Raw genomic sequence first — 15,741 nt, 5'->3', positions numbered from 1 at the left:
ACTTCCCCTCTGGTCACTGTCAGTTTGTTCTTAATTTCAGTGTTTCTGGTTGTATTTTGCTTGCTTGTTTGTTTTGTTGATTAGGTTTCACTTATAGGTGAGATCATATGGTATTTGTCTTTCACCACCTGTAAGCCTGCAGTTTGACTTCCCAGGACAAAATGACGCCAGCGCTCAGTTCTGGGGCAGGGGGTTTTCTCTAGAGACAAGTTGGGACTGGGGGCGGCCAGACGACAGCGAATTCCCGCGACCAAGTCCCGCCAGGGAGGAGGGAGGGCCAGCAGCTAGGCGGGGCGGGATAGGAGGGGTGGAGCCAGAGGGAAGCAGAGGGGCAAAACCAAGGCGTGGTGGGCCCTAGGGTAGCTCAGGAGGAGGCGGGAGGGAGGGGCGTGGCTGTGGGGGGAGGGGGCTGAAAAAGCCAAAGGCACAGTAGCACTGTCTGCAGTGGTGTGGCCAGGGCAGCAAGTAAGGACGTGGAGGTGGAGTGACCAGTCATATGAGGCATAGTCTAGAGGTGGGGGCGTGGCCACGGCCGTGGGACTAGACGAGGGGGCGTGGCTATGATGGCTAAATTTGCAAGCCCAGGCTCCGGAGTAAGATTCGTGCTCTTCGGAAAACGGTCAGGTAAGGGCCCTCCGCGGTGTTGGAGGTATATGGAGCGGGGCTACAACAGGGGCTGGCAGACTCGGGGAGGGCTGGACACTCCTCACATACCCCAGCACCGCCCTGCCGGGTCATGGAGCTAGGACAGCTGTTTGTTGCCGGGGTCCCCGTGGGTTGCCCCGGGGACTGGGTAGCCTAGCAGGGCATTGCCCTCCCTGCCTCCCCTCCCGCCTCCCGCCCCGCAGCCCTCTTCTTCTATGGGAGTCACCAACCAAAGGGCTGCACTTCCTTTAGGGTTATTTGCACTTGACGGGAAAACAGATGCCCCAGGGAATTTGTGCGGGGTGTGAGGAAAGTTCCTTAGGAGGGAAATTTGCTAACGGTGGTTGGCCGTGAATAACTCAAGAAGCTGTGAAATAGCTGGACACAGGGGTAAGGACTACAAATCTGAGATTGCGGTTCCACAAGCCAAGGCACGGCTAGCTGGGACTGACTTGGGTCAAGATTGTATTTCTTCCCTCCCCTGACTATGCCAGGGTCTGTGGTTGGAGTCACAGCCACCCCCCACCCCACCCCAAGGCAGGGGTCGGCATTACAGCAATGTCAAGGGGACAAATCTCAGGCTTCTGTGTTTTGTAATTCCTTCTTGCATTTTCTTTTTGTGCCCTGGCCCAGAATTGGAGGAAAACCACCGAAGTACAAATGTTGATGGCAGTGAGTCTTTGTGGCATTCAGTATTAAATGCTATTGCCTTGAGGCTGGTGGCAACCCCTTAATATTCATGTAAGTGCCCTCCCTTTCCATGTATTTTAACTGGGAAAGTTGGAGAGGTGCAAAAAGTTAATGTGTACACCTTAATTTGAATAGAACTTGCTCTCTCCCAGCCACTGAAAACCACATTGCTTTCTGCTTCCCCCACTTCCATTACTGATAAATCTGGTCATCTTTACTCTGCTATTAAAAGTCTTGCTGGAATGTGGAAAGGAGTAACCAGATTTCTCTAGTGAGGGAAGCTGCCTCAGACCCTACCCCGGATCTGTCCCAGTGCATCCCTCAGAACGGTCGCAGTTCTTGGTATGTTGGAAATGGGAAACATTTCAGATATGCAGGGCCTTCTGCCTTTACTCAGGTGATTTTTACGTCAATACCAGGACTGTAATTCACCGAAAGGCCAAGAGCAGCAAGCGTACCATTCTCTGTGCCTGTACACACCTCCCTGGAGCCAAGGGAGACGGTGTGAAGGTTCAGTTGAATGCAGTAAAGACTGAGTGAATTGCGAGCAAAGGAGTGAACGTGAATATTTTAGAAATCTGATGGAAGGAGGATAGGCTACACTTGGAAAGTTAGTTGCAGCCCACTAAGTAGTTACTAAAATGTATTTTGAAATCTTTGGCAACCCCAGATTAGAAACATACTTTCAGAAAAAAAAAAAGTGGGTGAGAGGAGAAAGCTGCGCTTTCTCAGTCAAGACATGGAAACATAATCTCTAATTTAAATTCAGAGAATGGCAAGAGGCTGACGTCCTTTCTAAATCAGGAGGTGAGAAAATGAAGGGCCAATCTGATAAGGATGAAGGAATTTTTTCAACGTAATCATAACCTTTAGTAGGTATGTCTTAGCTGTCTCTTTTTCATACATATAATTGACTTTATCAGGCAGGGTTCAAACTATTTGTCATTTAATAAATACATGACTTATGAATGACTACTTTCAAAGCTTTCAGAATTTTCACTTTTCCACACATATCTAAGTCTGCAAAACAGCAGATGTGTTAGTAAAATCCAAAGACATACATAAATAATTAGTGATAGCAAAGTCATATAGTATAGAAAACTTAGCATTCCTGGGACCCGTCCAGTCCATGGTTCTGGAAAAATTAATATGAATGGAGTCACTTCAAAATGGAATTACAGCTGTCCTCCCAAAGGAACTGCCTTGCCCATCTTACTCCTCAACATAAACCTGGGCAAAAAGCCTTCAGACTGGGCCTATAGCATTATATACCAAACAACTGCAAAGCTAATAGGAAAGTAGACATGACTATATGACAGAAAATGAAAGACATTCTTTAAAATTAGCATCACTGTTAACTTATCTATAGCTATAGGAATTCCTTCCTTAGCCTATTAACACCCACAGAAATTCCACCTATTCCTGCACTTATTCTCCTTTCCTTTCTCATAAAAACCCCTTGCCTTCACCACTTCATCAGAACACTATTTGGGTTTCTGCCTGAATCAGTGCTTCCTGAATAGCTGTTCTTCCAAATCTCAAATAAACGCTTTGTTGCCTATCACTTTAACCTTTTATTTTTAAGTTAACCCTTCCATCTTTAAGGACAGACTTAAGTAAGGACAAATTTTCTGTGAAATCCAGTAATGTGGTAGTAGTTCATTGTTATGTATTATGTTTGATAATTAAACATTATTTGTGGTTTCACAAGCTTGCATTTTATGAGATCCTGGGTAAGTTCAAATAACCATCTCTGTAACTTTTAATGTAACAGAGAGGATTGGCTTTAGCCTTGAGTATAAATAATCTCATGTATTATTAGAGATAGTGTAGCCCAGCATTAGCTATACTGAGTGTCTGTTTATTTGGATTTTCCTGGAACCCTCCTTGCCCCTGGCCTTCCATGCTCCATTCCTTTCTTGATTGCCTTTGACTGTTCCTTCTCCATCTCTTGGCAACCTTAATCACTCCATTTTTTTTCCAGTCTCCCTCTCTACACCTGTTACTCCCAGAGGAAGAGGGTGATCCTTCTCTCTCTAGCCTCATAACCTCTCCTGAGCACCAGAGCTGTATTGCCAACTCTCCTACACCTTTCCTCTCAGCCCTACCTTAGACCTTAAGTCCAATGTATAATTAGACGAGGACTGTCATCTTTCCCTTCCCACCTCATGCCAGGTTCTGTTTCTCTGATCAGGGATACATCCTCATTCTACCACCAGCATCATCCAGCTGTAAAATCACGAAGCCACCTTCAACTTCTTCCCTTTTCTCTCCTCGAGTTGAGTGCAAAACCTATGGGTGTTTTGTTTTGTTCTGTTCTGTTTTACCAAAATGGTGATCTCTTGAATGCAAAGTACCTTGTCCATCTCTACTTCTGTGCAGTTCAGTGCTTCATATTCTCCACTTGGATGATTGGGATTTCATTTCAAACTCCACATGCCCAGCTCCGAGCTACTAATTTCCCACCCAAAACCTGTTCCACACACTATTGTCTTCATCTCAATTTATGGCAACTCCATTCTTCCAGATACTTAGGCCAAGAATCTCCCAGTCGTCCTTGACCCCTCTCTTGCACATCTTACGGGCTGTATTCCCAAGGTGTGGCCGACACCCAGCCACTTCTCACCACCTGCACCACAACATCCTTACTTCCAGCCCCAGGATTATCCTGAATGATGTCTCTGCTTCTTTTCTGCCGCCCATCCCAGTTGATTTTCAGTAGGGCACCCTGAATGATCTCTTAAAAATATAAGTCAGATTATGTCCCCCTTCTGCTCCAAAAACTTCATCGTGTCCCCATTCCGCTTAGAGCTGTAGTTCCGAATTGGAGGTGATCACCATTCTCCAAGGGCCATCTGCCATGTCTGGAGATGGTTTTGATTGTCATAGTTGGAAGGAGGGTAACACTGGCATCTAGTGGGTAGAGACCAGGGATGCTGCTAAATGTCCTACAATGTACAGGTTGCCCCCCCCCCCACCACACACACAAAAAATCGAAACAGTTATCTGGTCAAAAATATCAACAATGCTAATGCTGAGCAACCTGAGTTGGAGAAAGAACCTTTACAATGGCCTGGACGTCTCCTCAATCTGGTGTCTGTTATCTGTCAACCTCATCTCCTCCTACCCTCTTCCTGGTTGACTCTACTCCTGCCCTCTTGACCTCCTTACCCTCCCTTGTTTGTGCCAGACACACTTCCGCCTCAGGATGTTTCCACAGGCAATTCCCTCTGCCTGGAATACCCTTCTCCCTGTTAGCCGTATAATGAATTCCTTCGCCTCCTTCAATCCTTTGCTCAATTTCCACCTGCTCAATAATGCTTCCCCTGACCAATTTGTTTAAAGAGCCAACACCCCTTCCCAATGGCACTCCAAATTCACCTTATTCCGCTCTACTTTTTACTGAACATACTTTAATTGTCTCTACAACTAACTTATGTATTAAGTTGCTTATTATCTATTTTTCCCTACCGAAATGTAAGTTCCACAAGGGTAGAGACTGTGTTTTGTTCTCCAACGAACCTAGCATTTAGGAGATGTTTGATTGGTATCTTGGTGAATGAAAGAACAAAAGAGTGATGGGATTGAATGAAGGCTGCTTGAAGGAATCACCTCATCACTGGCTTTCCTGGCTCCATTGTTTGCCCACTCCCATCCGTCATGCGCTGCGCTGATCAGAAACCATCAGAAACCCTCTGTGCTTCCTCCTATACACATGGAATAATATCTAAAAGCCTTCCAGTCCCTTGGAAATTAATATTCTACAAATTAATCTCAAATCCCCAACCATCCCTACTTTCCAATGTGTCCCCGTGGGCATTGCTTGGCCAACACCTTAACAGACTTGGAATTATGGGATCTTTAGATACATTTTGCTTTATTATAAAAAGTAGGATTTTACAAGATTTAGTTTTTGTTTTTGTCAAAAAGCACAAGGTAATATTCAGAGTCAGTGTCCCTTACAGTAAGATCAGCAGTATTCTTAGGAGACAAACAGAAGTTCAGTCTTCCAGACCACTATGTGCAGTCCACTACTGGGTGGGCTTTGTGGAAGAGGACAACCTAGAAGGTGAGGTTGACATCAGGCCCTCTGGAGCTCTTGTGTCCCCCTAGTCCTAGAGAGCCAGTCTGGAAGTGGGCAAGAGACACTTCCCATGGGTGAGGTGTCATCAGCCACCACCCTTGGCATTGTGCACAAACGGCATGATTGCAGATGCAGAGCAGTCCCCAGGGCATGAACACGGCCTTGGAATTCAACTCTAGCCTTCTGCTCGCCTTGGAATTCAACTCTAGCCTTCTGCTCGCCTTGGAATTCAACTCTAGCCTTCTGCTCGCCTTGGAATTCAACTCTAGCCTTCTGCTCCAGCTCAGCCTTGCCCTAGGGCTTTCCTGATGGCTCTGGAGCTAGACCAAGGATCAGTTACCCAGACTGCTCTAGGTACCATGGTAACAGGTCTCAGACCTTCACATGGCCCCTTGTGCAGGGCTAAGAGCATGCCTACTCATTTTTACAACTCTCTTGATGATCAGGCATGCTGTTGACCTTGCCTTATCACAATATTCTCTTTGAAGGACAGGCCAGCAAGTCCCTTCTGTTGAGTATACTTTGTACTTGACATTGTGTTCCTGGAAATTACTATGTCTCTTTTTTAATTTAGATTGTAAGCAAGAAAGGAGTCCTCTTCCACATGGTTACTCACCTCCCGCTGACACTGGGATTGATTACTAAAAAAACACAAGGTTCTGCCTATTTCAGCCTCAATTGTCCCGTCTGGCCTTGGCCCCTAAGCACCCCTGTCCCTCTATGTCCTCATCATTGCTGACATTATCCCTGCCCATCTCTCTATCTCTGCCCCTGCTGTTAAAATAGACTCTCCTAATGCACATGGTTCAGATGTTACCCCTCCTTAAACTTAGAGCTTCTGTCCTCTGTTCATAATGAGTTTAGTCAGGGCTGTCATCACACCTGGCTTTGATTAAGAAGTATTTGTTTAATTATGTTAAGTGAAATAAACCTTACTCAGAGAAAAAATATATAATTCCATTTATATGAAGTATGTAGAATAGTCAAATATATAGAGACAGAAAGTAGAACAGAGGTTATTGGGTTTGGGGGTGGTCAGGAGGAATGGGAAGTTATCTTTTAACAGGTGGAGTTTATAGAGGAAATGATCAAAAAGCTTTGGGCATAGATACTGGTTATGGGTACACAACATTGTGAGTATATGTAATGCCACTTCAAAAAAGTGAAAGTGATAAATATTATGTATATTTTACCACAATTTTAAAAAGGTAACCAAAATAACATAGGTTGTTAGTTTAAATAGCTTTTCCTTGTATGTTACAAGCTTGTGAGAATAATAAGAAAACATGACCTTTTTATCTTTACCCAGCACACTGCTTTAGATGAGATAGTCGCTCATTATTGTTTCAATTTGGGAATGGAAGTCAGTAGAAAGACGAAAAGGAATTAATGTACATTTTGACACACCTGCTCCCTCCAAACATGTATATATACAAACACACACATAAAACTTATGAACAAAGGTGACTAACTTGGTTTGAAAATTTCCAACCCCTTTCAACAGTGAAGGCATACTTTAGGTGTCACTGCCTTAAAGAACCCAGGAAGGGAGTCAAGCCTGCAGGTAAGGAGCCTCTGTGGGGCTCAGGAACTTCCACCACTGACCTTTCATGTGGTGACCTGCATCTCCGCTCCCTGAGGTCTGTGTGTTCATTGGCAAAGTGTTGCAGACAACAGTGCACAGCACGAGGCTGGAAGCTGGCTCCTCGTCACACCCCATTTTACAGTACTTGTCCAGGCACTTGGATTAATAGCTAATTAAAAAGAGTTCTGGCTGGAGCCCTCGGTGATTCTTTTCAGGGTAGTAGCTGCTTTCTGCCTTCACTGGACACACCCCACCTTTCCCTTGCATCTGGCCTTCTCCCCTGTAGCTCAGATCTGGTGGAGTTGAGGGCAGTGGTACAGGGTAGAAGAGCTAGTTCACAGCCAGTTAATAGCAGTGAAGTACATGAAGAGAAGAGAGGGTGAAATCAGAAAGGGGGCCTCCTTTCTCTGCACTGTGGGGGATCCTAATGTGCTTTTTTTATATCTTACACCCTTCTTGGAAAGAAGGTATGAACAGTAAAATTCAAGTCTGTAAGTACATATGTCCTTAGTGGCCTTTCAATTTCTCTTTCTCTGCTATTTGGCACCTGTCCTCTCCTGGCATTGCCAAACTGTTGAGAGGCCTCTAATAAGCCTAAGGCAGAATCTGAGGAGGCTCTAACACCTACTGAGAACTGGATTGGTTTGTGTTTCCCTTCCCATACCATTTACATTATTTTATTATTCACATGACATAAAGTTAGCCATTTTAAAGTATATAATTCAGGAATATTTAGTACATTCACAATGTTGTTCAAACACCACCTCTGTCTAGTTCGGAAACAATTACATCACCCTCAAATAAAACCCCATACCCATGAATCAATTGCTCCCCATTTCACCCTCCCCCAACTCCTGGCAACCACCAAACTGCTTTCTATCTCTAGATTTCCCTTTTCTAAGTATTTCATATGAATGGAATCACGCCATATGTGACCTTTTTTGTCTGGCTTCTTTCACTTGGCATCATGTTTTTGAGGTTCATCCACATTGTACCACGTATCAGGACTTAATTTCTTTTTATGACCTTGTTCATATTTCATTCCAGCACCCAATACACTGCCTGGAGCAAAGGAAATGACAATAAATGTTTGAATGAAAATGAATACTGGCAGAATTCCCCATCCCTGTAAGACCAGGCTAGGTTCATATTTGGGTAGGTTCCTCTTTCAGATGAGGCACAACTTTGAGGGTCCTTCAGATCTTATAGAGAGAGATATGAGACCCTGCTCTTAAAACACAAGCATTTTTTTTATTTTTAAAAAAGATTTGATTTATTTATTTTTAGAGAGGGAAAGAGAGGAAGAAAAACATCGCTTGGTTGTCTCTCCCATGCCTTCAACTGGCAACCTGGCCCACAACCCAGCAATCAAACCAGCAACCTTTTGGTTCACAGGCAGACACTCAGTCCACTGAGCCACACCAGCCAGGGCTAAACACAAGCTTTTAAAAATGTTTCCAATGTACAAATAAACCTACAAATGGGTGATGATGACATGTAGAAAAAGGAACTTAATACTGAGAACATACTAGCAGTCACTTCATTATTCTCAGTTCTTGAAATTAGGATCAAGGTCTTCCCTATCATCGAGGTCTTCTCCACCTACTCATCAAGTAGCCATCATGTGCCAGGCACTGTGTCCCTAAGAGATGCAGCTGTGACTAAGAGAGAGAGTCTCTGCCACCGTGGGGCTTAGATACTGGGGAGATGGAGTTATAAATTACATTCCTGATGAGGTATTTAGTTCCATTGTGATGAGCTCTATGACCAAGAGTAAGAGTACACTGGGATCATGAAGAGAGGCACGGTCAAGGGAGGCTTCTAGGAACTGACGTTGGGTGTGATTATCAAAGCATAGATTAGCCAGGCACTGAGGGAGTGAGAGTGGTCCAGAGAAGAAGGAACCTCCGGTGTTGGAAGAACTCAAGTCCACGTGGCCAGTGTGCAGGCAGGGGCAGAAAGCGGACATGACAGACAGCAAAGGAGTGTTGTGCTGGGGTGACTAGTGAGTTTCAGGAACAAGAGTGGCTAAACTCTTGACTCTCATTTGGGCCTCCTGCATCCCCATGGTGTGTGCAGATAATCTGAGTGTGGTCGTCCTGCTTAGAGGGTTCCACATGATCCGCAGTCTCTACTACTTACAGCTTTTACTCCTCTGTCCTCCTGCCTCTGGGTTATTAGGTTCCTGCAAGTTCTCTGCAATCTGACCAAGACCTCAAGCCAAAGATGGTGGTGATGAGTAGCCTGAGAGTCATTCTTCAAGCCTCTCCATGCAAAACACTGTGGAGAAAATTCCAGATTCCGAAGTCCGCACCCGTGAGGCCCTGCAGCCTCTACACCTGCACTTACAAGACCCGGAACCGAGCCTGTGAGTACACTGCTGCCTCAAAGCGAACAGGAGGCTTGTACTTCCATAACAATCACGTGTGTCAAGGATTTGTACATAGGATATCACCGGCATTCCAGAGTGGGTTTGTATTGACACATAACATGTGTGAGTCTGAGGTGTGCCACATGGTGATTTCATGCACTTGCATATTGTACGATTACCACAGTAAGAGTTGGGAAGTGCTTTTCTTGACCAGTTTTAATATATTTTAAAAGATTTTATGTATTTAGTTTTTTAGACAGAGGGGAAGGGAGGGAGAAAGAGAGGGAAAGAAACATCCATGTGTAGTTGCCTCTCACATGCCCCCTACTGGGGACCTGGCCCGCAACCCAGGCATGTGCCCTGACTGGGAATCGAACCAGTGACCCTTTAGTCCACAGGCCAGTTCTCCATCCACTGAGCCACACCAGTCAGGGCCAGTTTTAACATTTTAAAATGATATTCACACAGAAATAGGACAGGGGAGATATCCCAGTTCCAAGTACTTTGGAACCTGTTCTGTATTGTTTCTTGTTAGCATTGTCTTTTTATTAAGGTTGATCCACTGACTGCGAATGATTTCTGTGGATCTGAACTTCCTAGAAAATGGGTATTAATGCTTGCTAGCAGTTCAGAACAGTAGCTGTGCCCTCTGGAGTATTCTTTCCCGAGTTAGCCATTGCAGGTACTTCTAGCTGACCAACTGGTCAAGTGTGTGTTCTGCTGTAAACGCAGCAGATGGTCTTCACCTGAAACCTCTCGCATCTCATCCCCTGCAGAAATACCAGTTACATGCACGTCTCTACGAGCCAGGGATTTTCTCTTGTGGCACTACTGGCATGGGTGGGTGGTTCTGTGTAGTTGGAGGCTGTCTTGTGCACTGTAGGACGGTGGATGGCATCCCTGGCCTCTACCCACTACATGCCAGCAATAGCCCCTGCTCAGCAGTAACAATAAAAAAGGTCTGCACACATTACCAAGTGAGCTCTGGGGTACAAAATTGCCCCTGGTTAAGAACCATCGAGATGATAGGAGAGGATAACCTGTGTATTTGTGGAGAGATGAGTTTGAGTTTATAGAGAGATGAAATGGATAAGTGTATTGTTGAAGAGGAATTTTTTTTATTTGCCATTATTTTAAAGGGGTTGACTCTGAGTTTTCAAATGTTAGTTTTCTTCTAGGACTGGGTTTCTCTGCTTTTTCCCTTTGGGTTTAGTCTCTTTGACCTCATATGTACACAACAAAAAATAGGTAAGAAAAGAATGCTTGTAAATTAGGAATGATAATCTAGCTAAATCCAAGGACTTGAAACTGCTCCATCAGTATATTTTTATTGATAGTGTATTTTGTTTCCTCCCACGTTGACTATGTTCTCGTTAAAAAGAACTGGCCAGAGTTAAAGTATATTTCTGGTTGTTGGGTGTGGCTTCCTACCAGCAAGCCCACATCCTACCCACACTGGCTTATTTTCAACACTGGCACTTTGACGCATAAAGTGGAAAAAAATACTCATATTATCTAGTTAATAAAGTTACTTTATAAACAGAAAGTTGAAAGATATAAGTCTAAAATCTAATATGCTCATATTTTTAGGATAGTTTTGCTTCTGTTTTGCTGACCAAAAAAAAAGTAGTGGTAGCTTGGGAAAGTAGAGCTTCCCTTGATTAAATTTCCACATCAGATGTCCTTCTTGGTAAGTTACTAAGAAGCACAGGTGACAGTCACCATTTGATTTGGCTTTTGTCATATGATACCCTCTCTCCCTGTTTTCGCCCAGGACAATAGTATGGTCCCTGCTCCCTGGGCCAGTGGGCAGATCTTTTTCTGACATACTGGTATAAAACCAATATTCATTATTTCTGGCAGCTCAGTACCCCAGTAGGAGGGCCAGTGTTCGCTGACTTGTGACGAAGAATGACCCAAGAGTGCTGAGGGTTATTAGCAAAGATAACTGGAAAGCCCTCCTGGCGGCTGTGCCGGTCCTGGGATGGTTATCCTCCTCACCGTCTTTCTCATCATCATAGGTGCAGTGCCTCCCTCAAGTGGGACCACATTTAACACAGGGGGAAGCGGATGAAGCTGTCAGTAAAGGAGGATCTGGCAAATTCAGAAAGCAGCATCACACAGAACCCTGTGCTCCCTGATTTACTTCACTGCCCACCCTCTGCCCAGGCAATCCCTGGCTGTAAACTCCAATTGCTGTTTGCTGTTACCTCAGGTGGCAGCCACTAAATGTTGACAGTCCTAACTGCGGAGACTGATAACATGATAAAATATAGATGAAAGCATTGCATCTGTATCCAGGAGGAAAATAAAATCACTTTCAATTAGTGTATCATCCTGTGAAATTCAATGGAATTGTCACATGAAAGAAATTTAGGCATCAGATCTTAGACCATGAGAAAATAAATTTAATTAGGCTGATTCTTAATTTAATGGAATATAAAGACTATCATCTAGAATGGAAATGGTATAGATCTGTTTTTTTCCAATGATTGTTAATGTTATGATCTCTTTACTTTTAGAAAGAAAGGAAACATTTCTTTTCAGGACAACCTGGAATAGAATGGCAGTGTATAAAATATGGCCACTAGCCCTGGCTGGTGTGGCTCAGTGGATTGAGCACCAGCCTGTGAACCAAAGGGTCACCGGTTCGATTCCCAGTCAGGGTACATGTCTGGGTTTGCAGGCCAGGTCCCCAGTGGGGGGTGCATGAGAGGCAACCACACATGGATGTTTCTCTCCCTCTTTTTCTCCCTGCCTACCCCTCTGTCTAAAAGTAAAAAAAAAATTTATATAGCCACTACACTCATATATTTACATGTAAACATAAACTTACTAAAATGTTATGGCCACATGTGGCTAGCATGGACCATATAGGAAATGCCCATTGTCAGTTTGACAGGATTGGTCTGTATTATAACTGAACTGTGTTAGAGAGTTGTTCTGTATTCTCCAATTAATGGTGAAGGGCACAGATAAAGCCTGGAGAGCAATAGTACAGTATGTCCTCAGCTAGCATCAGGGATGGTTTCTTGGAGACTATGACTAACCAATTATACCATAGGCTCATTCATATAAATAAGAGTTAGGTTCCTATGGCATGCATCTGTATATCAAGGAGCCTATGGTAAACTTGGTGTCATTGTAGGTTGTTTTGCTTAAAGTCGCAGTTTCCAAGAACTGTGTTGAAGATTTAACTGTATCAGAAAGAGTGTTTTGCAATGTCTTCTTCACCAGGAATTCTGGTAATCCCAGAGAATATCATCCAGGAACACCCAGACTGTGTTGTCTGTCGTTAACTTTCAACAAGTCTTGAGAAACAGTGGGCTGGTTAAGAGCAACGACCTCTGGGGTATCTGCAGCTACAGGACTGTGGGCTTCGGTCTCCTGCACGGGGAACTGCATGTGTGTGCTGCGGTTCACTGGGTTCAGCACTGCAGGGCCCTTTGCGGCCCCGACGCTCTCATAGGGCAGTTTGCTAGGATCACCCTCACAAAGTCACATGGAGAGTCCCTGTGTGTCTAGTCACTGCACCGAACCCTAGGCTTACTGGGTGGTCTTCAGTTAGATAAGGAAGCAGCACATCTCACTGTAAAGTATGGTACAGTGCAAGACGCAGGAGAAAAAGCTAACAGAATATAGAATAATGCTATGCAGTAGTTAAATAATATGAGCCACAAAAACGAGCCATGTAGGCAATTTTATATTTTCTCTGTAATTTCTATAATTATCTCTTTTTTAAGAAAAACAAATAATATGTCAGTTATATCTCAATAAAACTGGATGGTAGTAAATTTTATCAGTTGTGAAATTAATTTTACTGATATAGAAAATATGTAGGTAAAACAGCATATAGGTGAAAGTAATTTTAGTAATATATTTTATTTAACCCAATCTATCCGAAACATTATCACTTTAAAATTAGATGAATATAAGAATTATAAATGAAATATCTTACTTTGTTTTTTACTAAGTCTTCAAGGTCCCTCGGTGTTTCACATTCACAGCACATCTCAGTTGAAGCTAGTCACACTAGGTGAGTGGAGACCATGTAGACAGTGCAAGTACAGAGAGCATTTGCCTGATAGTAACAGCCAATGAGGGGAACACAATGTAATGTGGGGGTTGTCAGGGAAGGGGCTTGAACTGACCTTGAGAGCCTGGTAGGATTTTCAGAAATGAGAGAGAAACAGGCAGCTGTGATCATGTCAATGCAGGAGGTGTTCTGGGGTATACCTGCTTGCCTGGCTCAGAAACTATGGGTGAGCAGTAAGATTAGAGAGCTTTAGTGTCAACTTGTTTGGTTTCTTCTATCAGTAAAATAAGCATTGAGTACCTCCTTTGTGCCTGGTACCGAGTCCAGCCCTCGGCATGTAGAAAAAGTACAGAACTCTGGCCCTAAGTATTTAGAGTTGACCCAGGCCCTTGGAGCACATAAAGTAAATGCACATTATATGAGGCACGTTTGAGTGCTAAATAGTGTGAGAGTGAATGCAGTGTGAGTTCCGCAGAAGGAAAGGTCATAGTGGTTGGGAAAAATGTCAAGGCCAGAGTTTGGGAAGATGGAGTAGAGGGGAGTGAGAGAGGAGGCCAAGCAACCAAGAGGCATGGTATGAAGTTGTGGGCAGGGCAAGGAAGAGTTAAACCTGGAAGATTTTTAAAGAAAAAATAACGTGGTCAGTTGGGTAATATGAAATAAAGATGAAAGGAGAATGAAATCTTCCCGGCGATGTTCTTAATCATTTTCATTCAATCCACAAATGATTCAAAGCCAGCTCAGTTCTGGCCTGCAGAGCAGCAGGGGAGGCAGATAATTACACATATGTGCGTAGTGAGGACAAATTACTTTCATTCTACTCTTCTGAATTCTCGGCTGAGCTCCCAAGACAGACTAATCAAAGAAAAACAAACAGAATTTTAATAACATGGATACCAAGCCAAGAAAGAAAGAGAAAAAATGTTTTGGGAGCAAGTTACCATATACAATGGTTTTATATAAAACATCAACTGTCTTGTTTATTTTGATAAGCAGCAGTACCAGCTTCATTTGTAATGCAGTCCATGGCATTGGAAAAAAGAATTCTGTGATTGTTGATTATATTATACATGCAAAGAGAAGATAAATGTTGAAAAACATTTTCTTAAAAAAAAACACATGTATACATAGGAGTGACAGAGACCCAGGGAAACCGAGTAACTCCTCAAAATGACGCAAGCCACCACCTAGTTCAGACCAGACCCCCTCAGTAGTCCTCACAAACTCTGAGTATTTATAGTCTAAATGTCCCCTTGCCACACTTGTTTCTTCATGTGCTCTTAGGGGTAAGCCGCTGTGGGGCCCCTCAGCAGCTTAGCTGCTGAGTGTTTATCAATGAGAACAGATGAGATGACATCCTGACAAAGTTTACTTTGTATCCAAGTCACTTGTATCAAAACAACTTTACTTATAAAAACAACTTCATTCTTAGATGAAAACAACTTCACTCTTAAAAACAACTTCAATTTTCATAATAAACAAGTAGATTTGAAATTATATCAAACTGATACACAACAGGTGTGAATTCTCAAGACCCCAGCCACAAGTCTGAATATCTCAGAGGGGAAGATGTGAAGACTCTTTGCTCCAGGCATATTTAAAATTGACTCAGGGCTGTTCTAGGTGTTTAAAAATATCACAAAATCCAATACAGCTTTTTATTTTTTATCCCAACAATAGCAGTTCAATACTAAAATTAAAGGACATGTATCAAATATGGCACTACAAGACAACAAAAGAGGAGGAAGATAAGGCTCCTGCCTGCAAGGAATTTGCAGTCTAATCCAATTATAATATGAGTATATTGTACCAATTCATATACAGTTTCCACTTTAGATTTCTGAAACAGTTCTTGTTCTTCACAAGTTCTTTCATACTAAGAGAGAAAACCCAATACATTAGTTTCAGACCTCTCTAGAAATGAGAGTACTGCATTATATTTAAAAATGGAAAGAAAAAAGTGAATACTCTGAGTTTGCCTCTGCTTTTAGGTCTAGACCAAGATTTCTCCACTTTGGCATTGTTAACATCTGGGGCCAGATAATCTGTGTATTATGGGATGTTTAGGTGTATCCCTGGCCCCCACCTGCTAGATGTTGGTAGCATCTTCTTCCAGTTATAACAACCAAAAATGTCTCTAGACACTGCTGAATGTCCCCTGGGGGTATAATCCCTGGTCTAGAAACTTCCTGGAGAGCTTTATGTCTATACTGCTGGGGCACTTTTTCCCAAAAAGACAAGGTTAAGATCTTGCACTTCCAGCTTTGGGTAACTGCTTCAGAGAGAAGAATGTTTCCTCTATAAGACTAAACCAGAGGCAAGTTTCCGTG

General features: G+C 43.3%; 1 protein-coding gene across 2 annotated transcripts in view; it reads left to right on the top strand.

Annotated features, from left to right (window-relative positions):
- The first annotated feature begins 430 nt into the window (after window positions 1-430).
- Window positions 431-15,741, top strand: part of CA5B (carbonic anhydrase 5B) — a 27,870-nt gene continuing 12,559 nt past the window's right edge. The window contains exons 1-3 of one of the 2 annotated variants that reach the window (XM_053917191.2): window positions 431-624; window positions 1,279-1,386; window positions 9,186-9,372. In XM_053917191.2, coding sequence (XP_053773166.1) covers window positions 9,231-9,372 — 142 coding nt within the window. In that variant the 5' untranslated portion in view covers window positions 431-624; window positions 1,279-1,386; window positions 9,186-9,230. The remainder of the gene's footprint in view (window positions 625-1,278; window positions 1,387-9,185; window positions 9,373-15,741) is intronic. The other variant, XM_024569879.4, reaches the window with a different exon arrangement.

The sequence above is a fragment of the Desmodus rotundus genome, chromosome X (genome assembly GCF_022682495.2).
Source record: "Desmodus rotundus isolate HL8 chromosome X, HLdesRot8A.1, whole genome shotgun sequence".
In the NCBI taxonomy this organism is placed as follows: domain Eukaryota; kingdom Metazoa; phylum Chordata; class Mammalia; order Chiroptera; family Phyllostomidae; genus Desmodus; species Desmodus rotundus.
This window is presented reverse-complemented; position numbering and strand designations above follow the sequence as displayed.